Below are 23940 nucleotides of genomic sequence, written 5' to 3'. Positions count from 1 at the left end.
TGCAATACAAAATGAACAACCATAAAAAAGATGGGTTAACGACTCTTGTTCTGTTTTACAAAAACTACAATAGTTATCAACAGGCATGAATTTCGAGATAAATAGGTTTGTAGGGTATATATTATGCAATATTTTCAAATGTAATTCCCTAACTTTGTTTGTGATACAATATCTAAAGGGCACAAGCCACGCCCTATGCCAGTTAATATCAGTAAAATGAGAATTCCAGAAAAATTTCCCACGAGGTGTTATTTTCTTTAAATTTAGAAAGCATTTTCTAATGCGCTTATTAGTACAAGTGCTGCTCATAACCAACTTCCTGTCAGTGACGCTACACTAGCGTGATGACGTCGTGAAACTCACCTGTACGTTGGGTTGGACGCCACTCCTCTTCACCTGTCTTCAGGAAGATTTAGGAGAAAGTTTTCAAACTATACTGCAGTAGTCACCGTGAGCAAGTGAGACTTTAAAGAGCATTTCAAGAGTTTAGGTTTTTAAATTTGGAAGAGTCGGGGGATAGTGACGGACAAACACCTACAGAGCGGACGTTTACAGGTAACATTCGGTAACATTACGTTAGCTTCACTGCTGTCAAAGTTACGTTACACGGGGAAAGCCTGGCGGTGTACCATCAGTCTGACGGGGGGAAGGAGAAGTGGAAAAGAAACATTTAAAAGTGAAACCTTTTACTGAGGCAACTTAAAAGAAAACATATTTTGTGTAAATTCGACAAAAAGATTTAGGAGCTAGCCACGGAGCTAGCATTGAGCAGTTAGAGGCCTATAGATTATGACTGGATATTTACAAGACTAAAGGCCTTATAGCTTCGTTAATGATTCCTTCATGAGTTGGCTGTTTACTATTATAGGCCTACATGTCAGCTGTGGTTGTTATCATAGCGTGAAGGTTGCTTTTTTTTAATTAACATTTTTTGATCTGTGGTTTACATAATTTACAGGGTATTTTAGTGTGTGTGTGTGTGTGTGTGTGTGTGTGTGTGTGTGTGTGTGTATTTGTTTAACTATATTCGTAGGGTCCAAAAACCCCACGAATACAGTATACTTGTGGGGTCTGCACAGCCTTGTGGGGCCCAAAATGCTGGACCCCACAAGGTTAAATGGCTGTTTGAGGGTTAAGACTTGGTTTTAGGATTATGGTTAGAATTAGGTTAGGGTTAGGGTGAGGGTAAGGGTTAAGGTTAGGCATTTAGTTGTGATGGTTAAGGTTAGGGTAAGGGGCAAGGGAATGCATTATGTCAATGACGGGTCCCCACAAAGATAGTGAAACAAACGTGTGTGTGTGTGTGTGTGTGTGTGTGTGTGTGTGTGTGTGTGTGTGTGTGTGTGTGTGTCACCTTACTGGTTCTGCCACACAAGTTTCTACCTGCCTGCCAGAGAGTTTCACAATAGTTTCGATTTTGCATTCCCAAACAGCTGCGTCTTCCTTTCTCTTGACTCCAATCAGTGTATTTACTGATGTACTGTTTGTTCCCTTTGACATAAAAGGTGTTTCAGGATTTGAGTCCCAGATTTTGGCTCTTGTTAAGTCTTTGTCTCCTTGAAGAGAGCTGTGTGTTTGTGGGTGGTATGGATACAATTCTATATAAATTCTGTATATTATCAATTGAGAAATTGTTAATGGATTAAAAACCAATACATGAATGTCTGCTTTTGGGTGATCCAGCTAATCTAATATATATTATTATATTTTTATTAATATATATCTAATATTGCTATAACGTAGATATGAGGAAAATATCTAATTGCGATTGTTTTTGACTGATATTGCGATGTGATTCACGATATTGGAGGGATTGATCATTTTTGTATCTTCATTCTAATTTTCATTGGAAAAAAATATATTATAGTGTGATTTTTATTTTTATTTTTTATTTATTTTTTTGCGGGGATCTGTACCAAAACAAGATTTTTTTCTTTAGTCTGTAGGATAGGATTTGTAGGCAGGGACATCTCTGTAGCACTACAACACTTTATTCAGAATGGTTAGATACATATTTTGGGGCGCCTGGGTAGCTCACCTGGTAGAGCGTGCGCCCCATGTACAGAGGCTCGGTCTTTGCCGCAGCAGTCGTGGGCTCAATTCCGGCCTGCAACCCTTTGCTGCATGTCATTCCCTCTCTCTCTCTCTCTCTCTCTCTCTCTTTTCAAGTCTAAGCTGTCCTGTCAAATAAAGGCCTAAAAATACCCCAAAAAAATAATCTAAAAAAAATACATATTTTGCCTTTAACAAATATTGCACCCTCCTGCGATTTGGTCCATATTGCGATTTCGATAAAACTGCGATTAATTGTGCAGCCCTAGAGTCCACTATAAAGTGGGTGTTTGCAGTACTTAAACACTGTTGACAGTACATGCCATGAGTAACTCCTCTGTGAGTGGAAGCTAGAGCCGCGGTCTGTGTAATTACAGCCACTCTGTGGGCTCTGTAAACCTCTGGAGTATTTGTCTTTCAAATCGCTATACTTAGAAGGAAAAGCTTTGCTATTTCTCATCAACCACTAACCGCTGTAGTCAAGGCTTTATGTCTGTCTAAGTCATTCATATTTGTCAGAGGAACTTGTTTGCATGAAGAATTCCAGTTATGTGTCAACGTAAAAGTAGGCCTCTGTATAGGGCCTGGTATCGCCAATGATTTCCCGCATCGTTTCCGATTCACAGGGTCCCGATTCGATTACGTTTTCGATATCGATTAGGTTAGGGAAACTTCAGTTACAATACTAATTTTGCTTGGATATAAAAGAGATTCTTAGCAAACGTATGCTGTAAATTGTACAAGCAAGAAGCAACCCTTAAAATATTTTTAGAATTCACCAGTTTAATGTTTACATTAAGAATTGACCCCAAAAAAAAAGGCATATCAAAAGATCGATTTCGGAATTTTATTAATTGATATCAGATCACTCAAAGAGAGAATTGATTAATTAAACCCAGCCCTACCTCTGTATTCATTTGGTATTAGTGAAACAAGATACTCTGGAGTTGAGTGTTGTACGTTTGCAGTAGGCCAACAGGAGTGGCCTTGGCTTAAAATGAAAGAAACACAGAACAGCCTCTGCGGTGGCTCTACGGCTGAAAAGACGTGACACAGGAATGAGTGATTATTTACCTACTAGAGGGGGCACACCTTTGCTAAGTGTTTGCTTCGGTAACAGTAGTGGCTGCTTGCTGTTCTCCGTTTTCTTCCAACCTATTAATAATTCAGCACTGGTGCCCTGGCTGACCAGAGGCCAGCTGTTCCACCTTGCTGAACACAGGCCCTGTTATTTTATCAATTATTTTCAATTTGATCAGCTGTTTGGTATTGTTATCACTTTCTCAACTGCCTTCAGGTACATAACTGCTCCTCTTTGTGTCTCTTCCTGGTAAACAAGTGTGTCACTGTGTCTCTTGACTGGGCAGGGCACCGATAGTCAGAGTCAAACAGAAAAAGATTGCATCACGCTCTCATGCTTTGAGGCGTGCTTCGATGTTAACCTTGAAGGAGAAGTTCCGTCAAAGCTCTGTGTTGCCACAGTGTCATTTCCTGATCCTGAAACGCCACAGGGCCTGTGTAGGAACCCAGGAAACTTTACTCAGGGCAAGCAGACCTATAGTGCAGTAAACGCCCTGTCAATTATTAACAGCCCAGTGCTCTCATTCCCCCGACGTAACCATAGCACCCAGCAGACTGAAACTAAGCCAACAGCCTGGGACCTGCTGCTGCTGCTGCTGCTGCCTTGTGGGAAAGACTACAAGTTAACCTAGACACACACATACCACTGACAGTGGGAGCAAGTTGATCATTCGACACATGCCCTATCTGCTGGAAGTAGAGGAATGTCAATTTGTTACTTGCTTTTTATTTTTTATTTTAAGATCTTTAGTGGAATACTTTGAAGTGTCCTGTGGATTGTTTGTCTTTTGGGGACTTAGAGACCTGCATCAGTGGCTGAGATACAGACTACATGGTCATCCATCAGTCAGACTGAAGTGACTGAGGTAGTCAGCGGGCATTTTTATTTTGTTTTTTTTTTAAATAGAAGAAGACCACAACACTGTTATCGTCATGAATCTGACGCAGCGAATGAAGCTACTTAAGCACTTTGGCTCTGTGCCCCCGGAGCCTCCACCACCACTGCTGCTGGTGCCTGTAAGTGGATGGATAGTACTGTAACTGTAGCAATAACCTGTATGCAACCTCTTAATGCTGGCCAGTGCTGTTTGTCTGATGTTATATGTCCATATTCGGGTATCTTAATTTATTTGTATTGCACTACATCTGTTTGCAGTTTGTTGTAGCAGCAAGAGTAATATCACTGTTGCTGCTACTAACCCCCACAGATCCTTTGGCAGATGCCTCATTACAAATGCATGTGTTCTGGCCAAGCTTTAGTCAAGCCCACAGATCTTTACTTTTTAATTTTTAGTCAAGATCCAAAAGCTTCCATTTATGTACGACCTGAGACAGGTTTATTCAATTAGCTTAAATATAGAAAGTCATTAGTTTATACAAGTAAAACTACTAAATATTTGCTGGTTACAGCTTCAGAAATGCTAAGACTGTAATGTGATATTAATAAGTTAAAATAATCTGATGATGATGTATCTTCTAGTATTTATTTTTGATATACATTTGTAAATAATACCAGTACATTCAACTTAAAAAAGGGTCAAATATACATGTATGTACTGCAATTTTTAGCACATCTGCCAACATATATACACCGATGATAATATCTGCAAAAAAAACCTGGCTCACCCATCTGTCAGCCTGGCTTCATCATACATGCTGCAGTAGGATTTTTGGCTGCTTATCAGACTGAGAAATCCTAAGATAAATTATTTTTCATTATTTTATTTATTTTCTTTTTTTTTTTTTTTTTTTTTTACTATTTTACTAAATGAAAATAAAACAAACATTGCAGCCCTACACATATGGCATTTTGAATAACAAGGGAATGTGTATGAGACATAAGTTTTGCATTGCACAATTCAGAATCATGTCAGTTGAGGGTTGGAATAAGCAGTGGCAGAATATGTAGTTTTAAGTGTAGACAAATATTTGTTCTGACTTGAAAGCAGCCAACTTTGAATTTTGCAGTTCAATGCACACTTTGCATGTATTTGTATTTCTTTGTGTGTACCCTTGAATTCCCATTGTCATGTTTTTAACGTCTGGAATCTGCTAATATTCATCACTCTTGACTCTCTCCTCTTCGCCGATCTGTGTATTGGAGGGGGGGGGGTTAGTCAGGCAGTGCAGCTCCACCTTCAATCCCTGTTTATTAAAGGCCACTGGAGAGTGGGCAAAGGTTGGGTTGGGGGAGGAGCGCTCCAGGTGAGCTCTCTCCTACATCTTTCTTTCATCTCTCCCTGCTGAGAGAGAAGCACCAAAGCTGGTCAAAGTACAAATAATTTCAGCGGGAGGAGGTCCGATTTCTTCTGGACGGGAGCCACCATCCTTACAGGGCTGATCTGAAGAGGAAGTAACTGGAGTTGGATAGCTGTGGGATCTGTGATTGTTTTGCTTTCGGTGTTGCCATATGGAATATAAAGAGCTGGCTGTTCATTGAGCACCGGAGGCCACAGGTGTTTCGTTAGCCTAGAAATCCCAGTGGGAAATGGAAGTAAGGTTCAAAGACCAAGTGGTAAGTGGAGAGGGAGGAACACAAAGCATTAATGGTCTTACAGTATACCACTGCCTGAAAGTAAAAAAAAACGTACCCATTTAAAAATGAACAAAGGACCTAAATTATTACTGATATGTACAGTACAATCCCCCAGCTAAATGTTCCTGAGAGCTGGCAAGGTGAATACTTAAAGGGGCAGGAGGTTGAGGGCTTAAACTTAAACAGATTTTTACAGGAGCTTTTGCAGTGCTACTATATAGTTAGATGACGTAGTTTATGACAGTGTGGTTTATTGAAACGCCCCACTTGTGACTGAGAGGAATGATTTTCATTGCAGACAGACAGACATTGATCTCCTTTTGTACAAAAGCCTGATTCGATTTTGGAAATCTCAACCTATATTTAGAAAATTCCCTCGACTGAGGACTGATGGCATGACTACTATTTGCATATTTTCTTCCTTTTACCTTCAGCAGTGGATGAGAATTGAATGCAGCAGTAATTGCAACATTAGTTGGATTAGTTTTCTCAGTAGGGCAGTTAAAGGAGTTGTTTGGCAGACATGTTTGCAATGTTTAATTTATGATCTCTGTGAATTCTGGTTTATAATCCTCTTTGGACTTGTTTACTCTGGATGATCTTTTGATCCACGCCGGGTAAAAAGACTCTGTGTAAATGAGCTGCCGTTACTATTTTATCTTGCACCAACTAGTGTTTTTTTTTTAAATTGACAGATTATTGTTGTCCACGTTCAGTTGTGAGCTCACAATAGCCTGCACACGCTGTAGCTATAACTAACTGCAGTGAAACCACAATATAAAACATTAACCCCTTCAGGTTTCAGTGTCAGTTTTGTTGGAGAAAATCCACAGCCAGCTTTTATTTAAGCGACCAGGTCAGTTACTGTGTTTTTTTTTCCCCCCACTCAGGTTTATGATTAACTTGGTCAAACAAATGGCCCACTGTTTACCGGTGGGTGAACACACTATACAGCTGTGATTGCGGTTGCCTCCACCAGCGAGTTTGAGATTTTTGTGGTCTTCATATTTGAGATTTCTGCCCCTTAATGACCAGTGTTTTTTTTTTTTTTTTTTAAACTTAGATTGACTTCAATCTTGTTTTGTAAAAGGTATGTTTGCAGGATCAATGAATTCATGGTGTATTTTTAGGCGATGCGTTTGGGTGTGACAGGGCAAACTTGGCTGGTGTTTGTGCCCATTGAGTTGTAATGGTTGCACTGCCATTACCTGTCACTGCCCTGCACTGGTTGTGTGACCTGCATATTCTGCCCTTGTGTTTGAACAAACTTCAAGCTGTTTCTATCACTAGACTACAACATCTCTGTCTGACTAGAGTAGTTGCTTTAACTGTTCTCACTGTAACTCAAGCAGGCGGCCTTGGTGCTCTATGAAATATAGTCCACGGTCAGTATGTGGAAAATGATAAACCCGAGAGGCACGTTGTCATGTTAGTGCAGCGAATAAAAAATGTGTGGTATGGTGTGTTAGTTTGTGGTAAATGTTTTTAGGGATAAAAAATGTAGAAATGTGAACAAAGCGTCTTCATAGAAATGGTTTAGGAAATGTTCACAATCTTCAAAACAAGTAGCCTACATGAGTGAAAACTCGACCGTCTACACAATGGCTCTACTATTTCAGCCTCCAGGGCGACTGTTTACAGAGTGTTAAACGTAGAAGTGCACTCTGTAGAACAGGCACAATGTCTCTAAACGTGTCTCTAGAGATGCCATGTTCGGTGGTTAATAGATTAGTAAATAAACAGAAAATGTATTGGCAACTATTTTTATAATCAGATAATCCTTTTTTAAAGATTTCTAATTCCATGTTCTCATATCTCAGGATTTGTTGCTTTTTCTTTGTCATATCTGATAGTAACAGATATCTCAAGACATCAACTTGGGCTATTGTAATGGCAGTTTTTCACTATTTTCTGACATTTTATAGCCTGGATGCCAGCCGAACTTAGCCCTGCCCACAACATTTAATGTTAACATTGTGAAGCAACTATACTCGAACCAGAGCTGTTCGGACCAATCAAATTGTCAGGGCAGGCTTATACGATGATGGACAGATGATCTACAGTAACGTACTCGAACCACGTCACCAAAGAGCGCTTGGGTTGAATTTGTTTACAACTCTGTTGTTCTGATTGGTTGTAGGTCTATCCAATTGAGTGCAGAGGCATTTTCTTTCCTGGTTCGGTTGAAACGCGCCCCATAATCACAGCCCAATAGAGCAGTATCAGACTCACATTCTGACTAGAATCTGAGTATGACGACGTCAGGCTAGACATTTTAAAGGCCAAACAATTGATTGATTAAAGCTGTGATAGGCAGTATATTTTTTTGGTGTCATTGGGTGAAAATTCCATATGAGCCTTTTAGCATATTGTTATTAAAGTGGGCTGAGGGGAAACTACACTTCTGCACCTCCGCTTGGCTCTGTTGTCAGGCTTTAGGAAAATAAAGCCATGGCAGGAGACTTTGGCCAATCACAGGTCATTTCATAGATAGAGGGAGAGCATTCCTATTGGCTGATCTACACATGCAGTGCAGACAGAGAGGGGAGAGGGAGAGCAGCAGGAAGAAGTCTCACTCTACTTCAGTTTTATGCCATTTTAATCAAGAAAATAATGGTCTGATTAATCAATAATGAAAGTAACTGTTAGGTCCCGCTCTACTTTTCTTTATACAATGTTCTTTCTGTGTGTACACTTACTAAAAAAAGCCCCGGATGTTTTGTTATCAGCACCGCAGGGACATACAATATGAGCGTACACACACACACACACACACACACACACACGTACAAGCACACACACACACACACACACACACACACACAGCCGGTAGCCCCTCCTCCATACCGGTCAGGCAGGATTGAGACAGGTGAGAGCATGTTGAGAGGTTGAGTCGTATACACACTGTTCCTCCTTGGCTCAAGCTCAGCTGTCCTCCCTGTAAGGACCTGGATTATGTATCAGGATTAATTATTTGTAATTGATCATTGTCAACAATTCATCTTCCTTTGCAAAAACATAAATATATTCTCATTATTGTTTTTTCTTTTTTCTTTCTTTCCAGAAACCTGGTATGGAGGAGCTAACAATATGGGAGCAACATACAATCACACTGATCAAAGTAAGTTGTTATTTGTTAAATAATCTATATATGAAGTGCTTCAAATGATATGCATTTCAGATGTGAAGGTGTTAGGGGTTATGATAAGGATATGGATGTCTTTTCCTACTCTATGTAAACTGCGTTAAAAAACACTATGTAAAAATACTATGTAAAAAAACAAATTCCCAAGTAAACTTAAGTAAGTGTGAAGTGCAGACCACTTATCTTTGGTGCATCAGTGGTGTTTGGTCTGTGCTGAGTGTCTGCACATATACAGAAGTGAAAGTCGATGCTAGATGTATGGGACGGAGGCAACTTCAGTATCGTTTCCGCCGGTATTCTAAAAGTGCTTGACCTTGCCTCAGACCTCTCAGTTTCAGAGCACATACTTCGGCAGGAATTTCAGATAGACACACCCTGCTGCGCCCCACAGCGCCAGCTGCCTCTTCACTATCCTGCCTCAGACTGAACGCCACTCCCTCTATCTCATGCTCGGCCCACTTACTTTCCAGCATTCTTTCTCTTTGTTTGTGTTACTCTGTCATGTGCTTGCTGTAATTTTGTCTCTTTCTCTCAGAATGTCCTTGAATTTCCCCTTGGGGATCAATAAAGTATCTATCTATCTATCTATCTATCTATCTATCTATCTATCTAGGATCCCAAAGTGGGGTTTGGCTTTGCCATTTCAGGAGGCAAGGACAAGCCTCACCCAGACAACGGGGATACAGCTGTGGTGGTGTCAGATGTGCTGCCAAATGGACCAGCCATAGGACGACTGTTGTAAGTTGGCTACCATGTCTCTGGCGAACTTTTAAAACTTGACTGTTTATATAAAAAAAAAAAACACACATGATTATTACTTACTTGAAAGGTCCGTTAACCTGCCAACAGAACATGACTCATGTGTATTTGCTTGTGCTCTTCAGCAACAAAGACCAAATTGTCATGGTCAATGGGGTGTCTATGGAGAACGTCCACTCTAACTACACCATTCAGACCCTCAAATCATGTGGCAAGACTGCAAATGTAGTAAGTATGGAGCACCAAAACAAAACCGCTAAATGACTTCTAATCTACGATGTATCACTGCCCCCTGGAGTGTCTAAATCTCTGGCCCTGTTCGTCTTTCTCTCTCCAGACGTTGAAACGCCCTCGCAAGATCCAGATCCCAGCCACCACCAGACCGACTCGAGCCGTCTCCCAGTCCAACCTGCTGGACCACGACCCTCCCAGACGAACACGACGCTACTCTGACGGCAGCGACGACCGAGACGGCAACCGTTACCGCACCCGCAGCCCCTCGCTCGACCGCAACGGCCATGGGAACACACTACCGTTGATGTCGTCGGGGTACAAGAGGCTGCCAGCTCAGGACGTTGCAGAGAAACCCATCAGAACTACACTGCTTAAAAAGAAAATCACAGATGGTAAGACTTCAGTCACCCGTTTGTCCTGAAGTACTCGCGGGGGAGAGTACTGATGTCTGACCGGACTGTTGTTGTCGTCCTCTTTCTGCAGAGTACGGATTGAAACTAGGCAGTCAGATCTTCATCAAGCATATGACAGATACCGGCCTGGCTGCAAAGGAAGGAACGCTGCAGGAGGGAGACCTCATCCTCAAGGTGAGAATTAAGATTTGGATGATTCATCTAAAACCACAGTGTCGACACAACGACATGAATGTAATCCTCAGTCGAGCAGATGTTTACAAGTCCTGTTTTTTTTCTTTCTAATCGTGTTAAATGACGCGTCTCCTCTGACCAGATCAACGGCATAACGACGGAGAATCTATCCCTGCTGGAGACCAAGCACCTGGTGGAGAAGAGCAGGGGCAAACTGACCATGACGGTCCTCAGGGACAACCGCAAGTTCCTGGTCAGCATCCCAGAGGTGGAGGACAGTCCCCCCAACAGTGAGGACGACCACCGTCAAGACAGCAGCACTGAACTGGAAGGTGAGGGAGGGAGGGAAGAAAGGTGGGGGTATTAAATGTGAGCGTGGTGAACCACAGTGTGTGAGCAAACAATGACGTGAATGAGAGAAAATAAATGGCTTCACAAATTGACGTTGTCTTCTGTTTCCCATCAGATATTTCAGACCTCGACGAAGACTCCCCCACTCACAGAATGTCCCGTCAACCCACCAGAGAGAAACGGACACGCAGGTACACACAACACCCACCCCACCACCCAAAGTAATAAACATAAAGGGTAACACTTTACTTGAAGGCTTCTACATAAGAGTGACATGACACAGTCATGACACATGAACCCTAACCTTAACTTGTCATGACAAAAACCGAATGCCACTTAATGACAGAAGCGTTATGTCATAAACGTTTATGACTTGTTTATAATGTTTATGACACATTCAGGACAGTGTCATGTCACTATTATGTAGATACCTTCAAGTAAAGTGTAACAACATAAAGAAGAAGTAGTAGTTGTATTGTTATTGTAGTTCAGTGTATTTTCTTACACTGAGATTTATCTCAGTCTGTCGTAATGCAAAACTTGTCTCACCACTGACCTACTAGTTTCCTAATCTATCCACAAGGCCATCTGACATTGTTTGTTTAATAGGTAGTTACTAGTTTGCCATTTCCTCTGTGCCCAACCCACATCATCTTTGTGTGTGTGTGTGTGTGTGTGTGTGTGTGTGTGTGTAGAGCAGGCAAACAGGTAGTGAACACAGTAACAGTAATATAACATAGTATTTTCAGCTGTAGTTTGTCGTTTTCATGATTCTATTGGAAAAGCATGGTATTCTGTGCAGTGTATTTTGAAACAGACATGTATTAAGAGCTTTGCTCTTTTAGCTCATAATGTAAAGCAGTAAAACTAAAATTAAGAACTTTTCTCCTATTTTAAGAATAAAGGCACTATAGAGTTTCTTTATCTTTTTTTATTTATTTATTTTTGTTACTCAGAACGAGAGCTGAACCTCCTCCAGCCAAGTCTCGGGATTCATCACCAATTCGCTCCACCTTGACCCGGCCTCCCGTAAAAACCTATGCACCTCGCAGAGGTCAGACCACACACAGAGCACACATAAGCTGTTGATCATTTCCTGAGTGTGATTTTTAAGTCGAGCTGTGACTTAATACTGTGATAGCAAAGGTGTTTATATTTCTGTGGGTGCTGAGATTGAAGATGTAGGTGATATTACACAGTCAGACAATAAATCATGCTTTTTGTTTACTGTTTATTGTTTCTTTAGCTCCATCAGAGTCTGAGTCGGACCGCAGTGCCTCTCCTCCTCCTCCTGTCAGAAAAGACAGTCCGGACATGAGGGACCACTCCAGCAAATACAAGTCGGTTCATTTTCATTACTGTTTAATTGACTAAATGTTCATCAAACTCTGTGTTTGGGCACATCACCTGTGTGCTTCCGATGTGTAGATAAAAGACAGATCATGACATGCAAAATAGATGAAGACTGACTGATTTTTAATGTTGGAGAGATGAAACATTTTATCAGATTTAATATGCAGTAAGCTCTCAAACATCCAATAAAATGAAATTTGTCTAGGAATCAATAGTTATAATTCATATGATTCTTTCTTTGCTCTCTGTCTAGAGCTTTGTCTGGTATGTCCATCGTCCCCAACCCCCGGTCCTCTCCTGTAGTCCCCAACTGGAGCACCTCTCGCAGCACCTCTTCCATCTCACAGCCTCGCAGGCCGGTGTCGGAGTCCGACTCTGACCACAGCTCTCCACCACGCAGACGGAGCCCCCGCCCAGACAGCAGATACAAGTATGACAAAGCTTGATTCAACTCCAAGCTTAAAGAACCTAGTGAATCCCAATGATGGCCAACACCATGAGAAATCCAACTTTTTTTCCCACCACACATTTTCTTACTGTCTTCTGCTCACACTTCTCCCCGACCAGAGTTCTTCCTGATCTGCCTCACACTAGCCTGAGACCCTCCCCCATTAATGTTCGCCAGGAGCCACCAAGGAGGATCAACTCTCCTGTCAGAGTCCCACCCCCAGGTCAGCGCACACACACACACACACACACACACACACACACACACACCCCAAAACAATTCTCCAACTTCCATTTGATATGGGTGGGAATCACCAGAGTCCTCACGATACTTATGTCACGGTACGATATTATTGCAATTTTAAACATATTGCAATGTTCTGCGATTATATTGGAATTTATTACCTTTTTTCCAACTTCAAATTATGTCTCCAAAAGGGAACTTTGTCAACATCTATTTTATCTAAAAAGATACATTTCTCTGTTTGTTCATCTCACTTCACTTTTAATGCTGCAAAATGGGATTGTCAAGCAGACAGACTGACCAACACATATATAACAAAAGATTGATACTTGGCGTCTGTGTGTCGATACAATATTGCCGCGGAAAATATCGCGATACTATGCTGTATCGATTCCCACCCCCCCACCCCTACCATTTGATGGTGCACATCCCGGACTTTGTCTGACACCTCTTTGACATTATTTGCTTTGAAACGTTGCTGCTGAACAGGTGTTAACAGTCAAATAAAGCTAAAGTAAGAGCAAACATGAAAGGTGCTCTGTGCGGCATTTTTAAACCGTGCTGGAAATAATCGGTAACCTCTGCTGTTTATGGCAGTGTTTTTTGTTTTGTATTACAAATCAATTTAGCTGCTTGTGTGAAACTTAACGTGTTGAAACACCTGTAGCTAGCAAGTATCAGGCTATAGTTGTAGTTATTAATGCAAACATTTTAAAGGTTAACATGAATCCTAAAAAAATATTTGATTGAAAGGACTCTACAAGATATATTAATTAAAAAACACTATACATATCAACATTAAAGTTGCATTTAAGCCACTATTCGTTTGCACCATTTTAAAACACTGGCAGAAGGGAAAAAACGGCCATGGATGGAAAGGACAATGTGATACGTAATTTTACAAAAAAGAAAGTACTTGTTTTTGCTGCAGCACAGGGAAAGCAGTACTTGTTGCTGTTTTAATCTGCCATATTCTATAACTTTTGTTCTCCTCATTTTCAGACTCTGATTCCGAGTCGGAAGTCAGCCTGGCACCTCCTCAGAGGCAGAGCACCACATACAGTCAGGACTCCCTCAGCAGATACAGGTACAGATGAAGGCCCACCCAACCCCAACCTCCAACCCCCCCGCCCCCTCCCCGAAACCAAACAAGATCTCACGGACTGGGACACTGAGCAGACTGACGCTCCCGTTTTTAACATTAACTAATTACATGTTTTTATTTACCCTTTAAAACTTAAATGACCCCTTTCTGTCTTGTGATTTTTTTTTTTTTTTTTTTTAATTGATTTGCTCGTGTTGTGCCTTAAGTCTTATTTTGTAGCTTTTTGATTTTGCTTGATTTGTGTTTTGGACTGTATACCAAGTGTTTGTGTTGACATTTTGTTAACCAATGAAATAAAAGTGACTTATACCGAACATGTCCCTCTCCTGTATGTGGTTACATGCTGATTAAACAGAGGACACTTATCACTGAAGAAACAATATTCCAATCAAACATCTGTAGAATAGTTCCCTGATTGAAAATGTGCATGTATATTCAGCATGTTATAAAAACAATTGATAGTAAACACGACATGACAAGATCAGGAAATACTACTAATATGACTGAGTGGTTAATTTTGGTCAGTTACAAAGCAGTTAACCATCAAAGAGAGAGCTTCCCTCAGAGACAATAAGGTGAATATTCAACATTTCAGTCTCATCCTCTCATTAATATTTAGCCACGGGTCCCCCCTCTCCAAACGTAACTGAGATTTGCTGTCTTCCTCCTCCCTCACTCCCGCCTCCCTCTCTTCTCTTCCAGAGTCTTGCCAGATGTTGCCCTGCAGCCCCAGCTGGAGCCGCCACGATGGAGCGCCCCCAGCATCACTGCCAGCAATCCGCCACAGAAAGGTGTGTGTGTGTGTGTGTGTGTGTGTGTGTGTGTGTGTGTGTGTGCGTGTGTGTACATGTTTCAGTTGAAGTCTGTATTGAGTTAGTGAGCATTATGCACTGTGGAGGAGGGAGCGTCTGTGTGTTATTGTTTGAATTTAAAGAGTATTATGCCTTATTTGTGGCACATTTTACTTAGGAGTTAAAATTGTAAATTAACTTGGGATCTTTTCTTACTAATGTGTTTTTACAGACATTGTGCTCTACATTTTAGCTACTGGCCAATGAATATCTGGCGTCCAAAATGATTTGCTGATATATGAAATTGTTTTCATAACCACAGCTTTTATTTATTTATCTTCCCAGCTGGTTCAGAGTCTGAATCAGAGGCCAGTTACACATCTGTCCCTCGCAGGGATTCTACAGACAGCACAAACTCCAACCCGGCTAACAACCGATACAGGTGAGAGACACCTGTAAGATCTTTTGTCAGAAGTTGACTCTCCACAACATGTCAGGTGTCTGTTGGCAAGACTTTTTGCAACCGACAAGTTACGAGTATTCAACCACCCAACAGTCTCAAAAGCTAAAACTTATTGCTTCATACTGAAAATGTAAATGAGTCAATACTCTTTTCATAAACATGACCTGTGGGACTAACAGGAAACCTAACTCTAAAATTACCAAGTACGGCCTAAATTTAACCTTAACCAACACTGTTGAGAGTAAACCAGCAGGCTGTTGATAGTAACCCTAGCAGGTGTACAATCAGAAACTGATCACATAATATGCCTACAGCTTGTTAAATGTTCGTTGATAGTCAACTGAAAATTAAAAATTAAAAAATAACCTTAATATCTTTCATTGTACAGAGTCAATAGGAAAAGTGTTACCCAAAGAGTCTTTATCACAAAGTGAGGTCATGTCAGTCAGGCTCTCTCTATCAGGCAAGACTGACACTTACAGTGGTGCTCATAAGTTTATGAACCCATGCTAAAGTTGACTAAAAAGAGGAATAAAAAAAAATCATCTTTTGGAAATTGATCTTAATACCTTAATTAAAAAAAAAATAGGAAAAATCCAACCTTTAAGGACATACATTTTCTTTGTGAATTAATAATGTATCGTAAATAAATAAATGTTCTTCCTTAAAATACAGGGGGCATAAGTACACCCCTATGTTAAATTCCCATAGAGGCAGGCAGATTTTTATTTTTAAAGGCCAGTTATTTCATGGATCCAGGATACTATGCATCCTGATAAAGTTCCCTTGGTCTTTGGAATTAAAATAGCCCCACATCATCACATACCCTTCACCATACCTAGAGATTGGCATGGGGTACTTTCCATAAAATCATCTCTTAATGCAAATCAAACCAGCTATTAGGCTAACTGAAATAAAACCATTCTTGATCCTTTTTGGGAAATTGTGTACGTGTTGTGTAAATACACAGTACAGTCGACCACTTTATTTACTTTACATTATTAAAAGCTGGAACTTTATTTAAAAAAATGAATAAACAATGAATCAACCCATAAACATTTGCTGTAGTATTTAAGTGCTGAACACACAGTTGAAATGGGAAACGTGAGTGCACCTTTCAGGTAACTGCTGATACCGACAGAATGTCTGACTGGTTCATCTGCTTAACACAAACACGAGTGTTCTCTCATTGTAACGCACTCTGTACACACTGATGCACATGACAGGACTTCCTACAAGGATTGCATCACATAATGTTTCCCATTCAACTGCTCACGTACAAACACATTTCAGTTTTGATGAGATATTTGAATTAACAATCTCACTTTTGACAGTTAAAACACAGTTTTGTTTCTTGTTATGCATCACAAGATGCCAAAAAAAGGTTAAATGACTTTGTAGTTCATTACATGTATTTATCTTTCAATCAGAGTCCTGCCTGAGAAAAAATCAACTTCAGTTGCCGTGCAAAAGGAGGCTCCTCGGCGCGTCCAGTCACCCATCAGACCTCCTTCCGATGGTCAGTTTACTCTCCTGTGTTACACACACTCATCCTCATCATCTTTTAGAGCTTTTAGAGCAGAAAGGTCAAAGTTAGCCCTGACCACAGTCTCTGTTATCTGTTTACCTCATTCAGAGTCCGACGAGCTGTTAGAACTCAGGAGGTCTGGCAGCTCTGAGCGGGGTGAGAGAGACAGGTACGGCTGAGCACCCAACATGCACTTCATCAAAATCAAATCAGTATTATTATTCTTGCATAAAAAAAACGGTGTGCTATTGAGACGTTTTAACCTCTTTAGGAACTTTCTCTTGGCTTTTGTACTGTTTAAAGTGTCAATGCCTTACTACACAAATATGATGCTTTATCCCCCTCACAGAGTTCCTCGGGCTGCTAATGGAACCGACACCCTCAGGTCTGGGATTTCAATGAAGAGCAACCCACCGGCCTACTGTAAGCCTTAACATTTGAACTACTGCGATAACCTGATTGTCAGGAAAACGAGTTTGATTACTGGTCAGTTGTTTGTATTTTTGTAATTCAATCAAGTAAAAAATATCTGTTAAACGCTTGTTATTGGTATTTCAGATAACAAACAAACAGTAAATACTGCTTACAAGTTGTATAAAATATTACACAAAAGTTTATAACATTTACATACACAAAAAAAACCCAGCTTAGATATTAAAGAACAAAGCCGCTTCACATAGTTGTGGACATCTCACATTAAGTAGTTATCGTAGCCAAGAGTTAAGAGGATATTTATTGCCTAACCTCTACATAATAAAGTCCAAATGTCCTCTCCCAGTACTCCAAATACAGCCAAAAAGATCAAACGTTTGTTTCAGCTTTAAACATTTTTGACATTTTATAGACTAAATAGTAATATTAACTGACAATGAGGAATCTATATATATATATATATATTAGTATGTATATTAGATGCACCAGCAGGGAGTCTCACTGTTTCCGTATCTCTTCTAGCAAAGACTATAGAGGAGCCACTCTATTCCCTACCGCCAGACTCTTACCCAGCCCCTAATCCAGAGTGAGTAATGCTCATTTGTTCATAAATATCCATCTTCCATCTTTGAGCTTGTTAATTATTCAGAAAACAACAAAAAAATTACCACATTTCCAATTCTCCTTCTTACGGTCAGGTACAGCTCAGATGTTCACAGAGTGTCGTTTGTGAAGGAAGGCAGCGTGGGTCTGAGGCTTGTGGGGGGCAACGATGTTGGCATATTTGTAGGTGGAGTTCAGCCAAACAGCCCTGCGTACGTACAGGGAATGAAAGAGGGAGACCAGATCATGCAGGTGAGAGGATTATGCTCTACTTCACCGTTAGTCTTTATCCACGACATTCCACTTCCGGGATTGCTCCGGATCCATGTCTTTTAAGCCGATGTCCGTCACCTTCCGCTTTCTTTGTGTTCGAATTTTAGGTTGTACACCTTGCAGTAGTTCATTATTAACTTTTTCAAGCTTAACTGAAGAGGTTCATACTTATTTTAACATCTAGAAACGGAAACTCTATTTAAAGTTCAGTTACAGCCCCTATTTTGGCATGCCAGCTGATTTTCAGTGCAGTAAAAGTTAAATACGATCCAATTTACAACTGGAATTTCAAGAAATTATAACTTGATTGTGTATTTTAAGATGGAATCCGAACACAGTGAGTTCTCTGACTGTAATCTGCAAAAGTCAGCTGTTGGGTGGCTTTTTACAGTGTTTTGGAATTTAAAAGTCCTCTGTCTTGTATCTGATTTAAGGTAAAATGTCTTACTTAATGTACTTACTTTTCTCTCATTTGTTCAGGTAAATCAAGTTGATTTTGGTCATTTAACACGAGAAGAGGCAGCCAACTTCCTACTGAACATCAAGAAAGGAGAGCAGGTTGAAATCTGCACTCAGCACAAGATGGACAGTACGTTTATCACTAAACCCCTCAGATGATAATTATGGGTAAAGCTACTGTCAATCAGTGACTGAATGTCTCAATCATAATTTTCCCTCTCCTCAGTTTATAAGAAGATCACCAAATCCAACCTGGCAGACAACTTCTACATTCGCACCCACTTTGACCATGAGGCAGAAGGCCCCATTGGGCTGAGCTTCACCAGAGGAGAGGTGTTCAGGGTGGTGGACACAATGCACCGTGGGAAGTTGGGCAGCTGGCTGGCCAGCCGCATGGGGAACGACCTGCACGAGATGGAGAAAGGCACCATCCCCAACCTGGCCAGGTCGGGAAGAGATAGGAAAAGAGATTTCAGATTTCTAGTTTAACCAAGAACCATGATGCAGTTCTGACGTCTGTCATTATCTCCTGCAGGGCTGAGACATTGGCCAGCATAGAGAAAGCGCAGCGGGTGAGTGGAGAGAAGCAGGTGGCAGGGCCAAGAGCTGAGTTCTGGAAACTACGAGGACTCAGAGGGAACAAAAAGAATGAAAAGAATGTCCGCCGGACTCGTGAGGACCTGCTGCAGCTCACCATTCAGGGCAAATTCCCAGCCTATGAGAGAGTCCTGCTCAGAGAAGGTTGGCGTGTTTTTTCACCCTCACACACACACACACACACACACACACACACACACACACACACACACAGATGATGTCCTGTGGAATCATGTCCTAACTCTGCAACGAGTCAAGTGAGTTTCAATAGCCCTGAATTATTTGTGTCTCCAGCTAATTTCAAACGACCCATTGTCATTATGGGTCCTCTTAATGATATCGCCATGGAGAAGCTGGTCAGAGAGATGCCTGATGAATACGAAGTGGCAGGTTGGTTTCTTCTTTTTCACCAGACTCATGTTCAACATAAGAAAATGTTCTCCTACCTTTTTAGTTTTATTAGTTCTCCTGATCTGATGTTCACATTATAAATATTATGGCAGACATGGTTCCTCGCAGTGGAGGAGGAGACGGGGGCTCCACAGTTATTAAACTGGACACAGTGAGGAGAATAGCAGAGAAGGTGAGCTAGTCTTTAATTGACCAGAAGTTAGAAAACGTGACATTTAGTCACTTTTAACGTCAACGTGAGTCGTGTTTTGTTTTGTTTGCGTTCTTGCTTTCCCCTCACACCCTACTTTTGCTCTTCTCCTTTACCCAGGACATGCACCCTCTTCTGGACATCACTCCCACTGCAGTGGAAAGGCTGAACTACATCCAGTACCACCCGATGGTACTGTTCCTGGACCCTCACAGCCGCAAGGACGTCAAAGCCATGAGGCAGAAGTACAGCCCCAACTCCAACAAGAGCTCCAGACGCCTTTACACACAGGCCCTTAAGCTGAAGAAACACTGCAGCCACCTTTTCTCAGGTAATGGCACATTACATGAGCAAAGTCTAGCCCTGTCATATCAGTCATTGAAAATACAGTAAACAATATAAATGTAACTTTTTTTTTTTTCTTTATTTGTCTAGTGATTGGGTTTCAATTTACAATTTACTATATATATACTTCTCGCTTTACACTATGTTTCTCTGCTGACTTTCCCTCTAGCACGTATTGACCTGCAGCCCAGCTCCACTGTTTGGTATGAGAATCTAAAAGATAAGATCCGCCATCAACAGTTAAAACCTGTCTGGGTGTCTGAAGTGACGGTACGACACACACACACACACACACACACACACACACACACACACACACACACACACAAACACAAACAAACCTGATTATTTCACATTTAACCCCTTTTCTCTTTGTTTTAAGTCAAGTATGTTGCCACATTCTAACATAAAATCTTGGGAAAGGTTAACCATTAAGCAATAGATTCACAACCTTGCATGTACTAATGCTTTTTTTATTGTTTATTATATGATTAGTTTTGGAAATCATTTATGGTTCCAATGATTATGAAATTTCATCACACAACAAACTTAAAACTCGCCTTAAACTGGGTTGATTCTTTTGTGTGACAAAAGGAAAACATAATAAAAGCAAAAGTTGCTAATTTAGATTAAATCTTTAATATGTAATTGGATGTTTTATTTATTTATTGCAAAAAAGACCAGAAAAGAGACTTAATTTTTAACTTAATTTATTACCTGTTCAAATCAGTCTGTTCTCTTGCTGTCTAATGGCAAACTAATAACTAAAATGATCTTTTTCTGTTCAGTTGGAGAGTGGTGCTGAACAGGACTTGGATGCACTGGACCAAACCCAGTCCGACTACCTGAGTGCTGCCAGTGACCTGGAGGACACTGATGGAGAGCCCTTCACCGACGGAGACGCCTACACCGACGAGGAGCTGGAGGAGGCTTACCACGGTCAAAACGCAAACACGCTCCCCAAAGGCTCCAGGGTAGCTGGAGCTGCTTTAGCCCGATCATCCGAGCCCGCCTTTGGGCACCACAGCCCCACCGCGGACCCTGAGCCTCACAACGACACGTACTCGCTCAGAGAAATCCCACCGTTGATGCACGTACCCGAGCCCAGGACAACCCGCTTGGAGAGTTACAGCCCACCTCACAGCGCTGCCGAGGAGGAAGAAGCCTCTCAGCGCAGTTTTACAGACTCAGATTTCAGTGCGCTCGATGTGGTTGCACCCACCACTCCGTCAGATGGACCCCCGGATTTTAAAGCCCCCGACCCATCCACTCGGTACTCTGTAAAAAAGCCCACATATGCTGAGTTGCAGCCTGAGAGCACACAACATGCCAGCCTGTCTGCTATCGAGGAGAAATTACAACAGGTATCTAAATTGTTTCTCTTATTTAAAGGACTATACCTGTGTTTTTAAGTATTTGAAGCCATTTACCTTTTAACCAAGTATAATCAATTGGTCAGTAAATTGACTAATTAACATTTTTCATATTCAATTAATTATTTGTCTTTTTTAAGCAAAAATGTAAAGTAAAGCCTGGTTTTGGCTTCTCAACTGTAACTATTTGCTGGTTTATTCTTCTAAACTAAATATCTTCGAGTGTTGCACTGTTGATTGGACAAAACAATACATTTAAATGTGGCAACTTGCACTTTGGGCAAACTGTGATGGAGATTTTTTTTAAGTTTTGTAATAATTTATAAACCAAACAATTATTATTATTATTATTATTATTATTATTATTATTATTATTATTATTATTGTTATTTGATTATTTGAGAAAAGATTTGCAGATTAATCGATAATGAGAACAATTGTTATTTGCAGCCCCAGTGTACTTTAAAATACTGTGCTTGTGCTGTGTATTATAAACGCTGGGGGGAAAAAACATCTCAAATGTGAGGGTTGGCTCTCAAATAGTGCCTTTTTTTTATAAACAAAAAGCTACATTAACCTTTTTTCCTTTTTAATCCTTTTTTTCTCCCTTGTTTGACAGCATAGTCTACAAGTTAGTTCTTGCATGGAAAGTCAATAATATAAAAATAAATGCTTTGGAAAATGGTTTTCAGTACTGTAAAGGATATTCGATTCATAGCATGCACTTAAAAGTCCAGAAACACCATTATAGTGCTGTTTATGTTCAAATATAATGTGTTTTTCTTTTGTTTAAACTTATTTGTTTATGTCAAGAATCATGAGAAACTAAAGTGACCAAGTTCTTGTTTAAAACCCATCTTGTCCTCTTTTCTAGACTCGCTCTGCAGAGCCACAGGCACAAGCTGAGGAGAAGAAGGGCCCTCAGTTTATCGTGTAAGTCTTCTCCTCCGGTCTTGGTGTTTCAGAGTAAAGCCAGACTGAGGCTAATGCGCTAATATTGACCGTTCTCTCCTGCTCTTTGATAGGCTAGCACATCATCACCAAGCAGTCCAGTTCCGACGCACACAGATCCGAGGCAGCGATAGCTCTGATGATGACGAGGGCGAGGCGGATGACTTTGAATGGGGTCCTGCAACAGAACTCTAGAGTTTGCATCGAATTACAGATGGAGTCTGCTAATCAAACAACTATATGGAAACTATTTCAATCTCCCAAGAAACTCTTTTGGATTGTTCTTCAAAATATTTTTTCCGAAAATGTACACTAAGGGCCTTGTTCAGATGTGGGATATTGGAGATTTCTACAATTTTGACATATTACTAGAGGTTTTACATCTAAAGAAAGGTTTTCACAACAATGTTAAGAACAAAGTGCCTGCTTTTTATTTAAATAACTCCATGTCAAACAAATCAATTTGCCCCAGTTTGTTACTGCTACTGTAACATATAAACACATTCTAGTTGTATTAGAAATCATACTGAATGAGTCTTTTCATAGAAATATGCCAGAACATTTGTGAAATGTTTGGATGCCTCTTTAACTTTTTCTACATTAAACTGTTTTCCTAAATTTTAAAAGTGGGTTTGTTCAATTGTACAAAGTGGCAAAACACCATAATTGTGTAATAATTATTGAAATTAAGCTTTTTTCTTTTTACATTGTACGTCAGTGGAGCAATCTTTAAATCCTCTTCAGGCTTCTTCCACTTCTAAATGCTACTCCTCCTACATACTTTCACCTACAGACATCATTCAAACTTTAAACTATCCACATAACCTTCAGCTATTAGAAAATAATTCAGCTTTTTGATATCTTTTAGAGTTTTTGTGTTATCACTGTTTCTGTTTTTCAACATACTATGCTAGGACTGTTTTCAACATGAGTTATTTGGTGGCATGGTGGCTCAGTGGATAGCACTTTTCCAACTAGCACCAGCAAGTAGGCACTGCAGACTCTCACCCTTGGTTAATTCCCCAGTCCAGGCTGGGCCTCTTAGTGTGGAGTTTGCATGTTCTTCCAGACTTTTTTTGACATACATGTACTTTACTATAGGTGCTTCTCATGTGGCTTAAATTTCCTCCTCGACTCCTCCACGTGCCTCCCTTCCTTGCGTCTTAGTCCCTCCCACCGAGGAGGCACGGGTAATCATCGGAGGAGAGAGGAAACAAGCAAATGTGTTTTTAAAGGGATGATACGTCCTTTCCTCTGAAGTCTCACATGACTTTGTCAGCTGTATGTGCAGAGTTAACCACTCCTTCAACTGCACAGCTTCTGGGAAGGCTGCTCTCATGTATCCTCGCCTATAGCACCTCGATGATCCCTCCTCGTTTCCTTGGGGAAATAAGAGCTTTGAGACGGCCTTCATCGGGGAGGGACAGAACAACTTCCAGTTTGACTGAGGGGTCGAGGAGCTATCAAAAAAAGGCCTTGAGATGCAGCTTATGACTTTTTTCGGTATACTATTCAATGACTCTTTTCGACATACCATATCATCACTTTTTTCAACATAGTAAAGTATGACTCTTTTTGACATACTATACTAGTATGTCGAAAAATGCAATTAAAAAAAAATCATAGTATAT

At 40.7% G+C, this 23940-nt stretch overlaps 1 protein-coding gene across 7 annotated transcripts; it reads left to right on the top strand.

Moving 5' to 3' along the window:
• Positions 1-316: 316 nt before the first annotated feature.
• Positions 317-22930, top strand: tjp3 (tight junction protein 3). 7 transcript variants are annotated; one of them, XM_036006960.1, is made up of 30 exons: positions 317-555; positions 8733-8789; positions 9427-9551; positions 9698-9800; positions 9910-10198; positions 10290-10393; positions 10536-10725; positions 10860-10935; positions 11701-11798; positions 11991-12084; positions 12351-12527; positions 12665-12768; positions 13791-13875; positions 14596-14684; positions 15030-15126; positions 16578-16666; positions 16784-16838; positions 17016-17098; positions 17630-17693; positions 17806-17962; positions 18464-18572; positions 18669-18888; positions 18978-19183; positions 19334-19429; positions 19543-19622; positions 19761-19971; positions 20155-20255; positions 20774-21349; positions 22233-22291; positions 22384-22930. In XM_036006960.1, the coding sequence occupies exons 2-30, from the start codon at positions 8742-8744 to the stop codon at positions 22502-22504; spliced, it is 3906 nt and encodes a 1301-aa protein (XP_035862853.1). In that variant the 5' UTR covers positions 317-555; positions 8733-8741; the 3' UTR covers positions 22505-22930. The 7 variants fall into 7 exon arrangements, with proteins under 7 accessions (XP_035862853.1, XP_035862854.1, XP_035862851.1 ...); XM_036006961.1 differs by lacking the exon at positions 317-555 and adding an exon at positions 562-676; XM_036006958.1 differs by lacking the exon at positions 317-555 and adding an exon at positions 3899-4149 and having other exon boundaries at positions 17812-17962.
• The last annotated feature ends 1010 nt before the right edge of the window (positions 22931-23940 follow it).

Source organism: Sander lucioperca, chromosome 11 (genome assembly GCF_008315115.2).
Source record: "Sander lucioperca isolate FBNREF2018 chromosome 11, SLUC_FBN_1.2, whole genome shotgun sequence".
NCBI lineage: Eukaryota > Metazoa > Chordata > Actinopteri > Perciformes > Percidae > Sander > Sander lucioperca.
This window is presented reverse-complemented; position numbering and strand designations above follow the sequence as displayed.

Coding starts and splice junctions, on each gene's coding strand:
- tjp3 (XM_031318340.2), top strand. CDS start 4,066: ATGAATCTGACGCAGCGAATGAAGCTACTTAAGCACTTTGGCTCTGTG. Junction 10,726..10,859: donor CAGCAGCACTGAACTGGAAG/GTGAGGGAGGGA, acceptor GTTTCCCATCAG/ATATTTCAGACCTCGACGAA. Junction 17,099..17,629: donor GAGCAACCCACCGGCCTACT/GTAAGCCTTAAC, acceptor TATCTCTTCTAG/CAAAGACTATAGAGGAGCCA.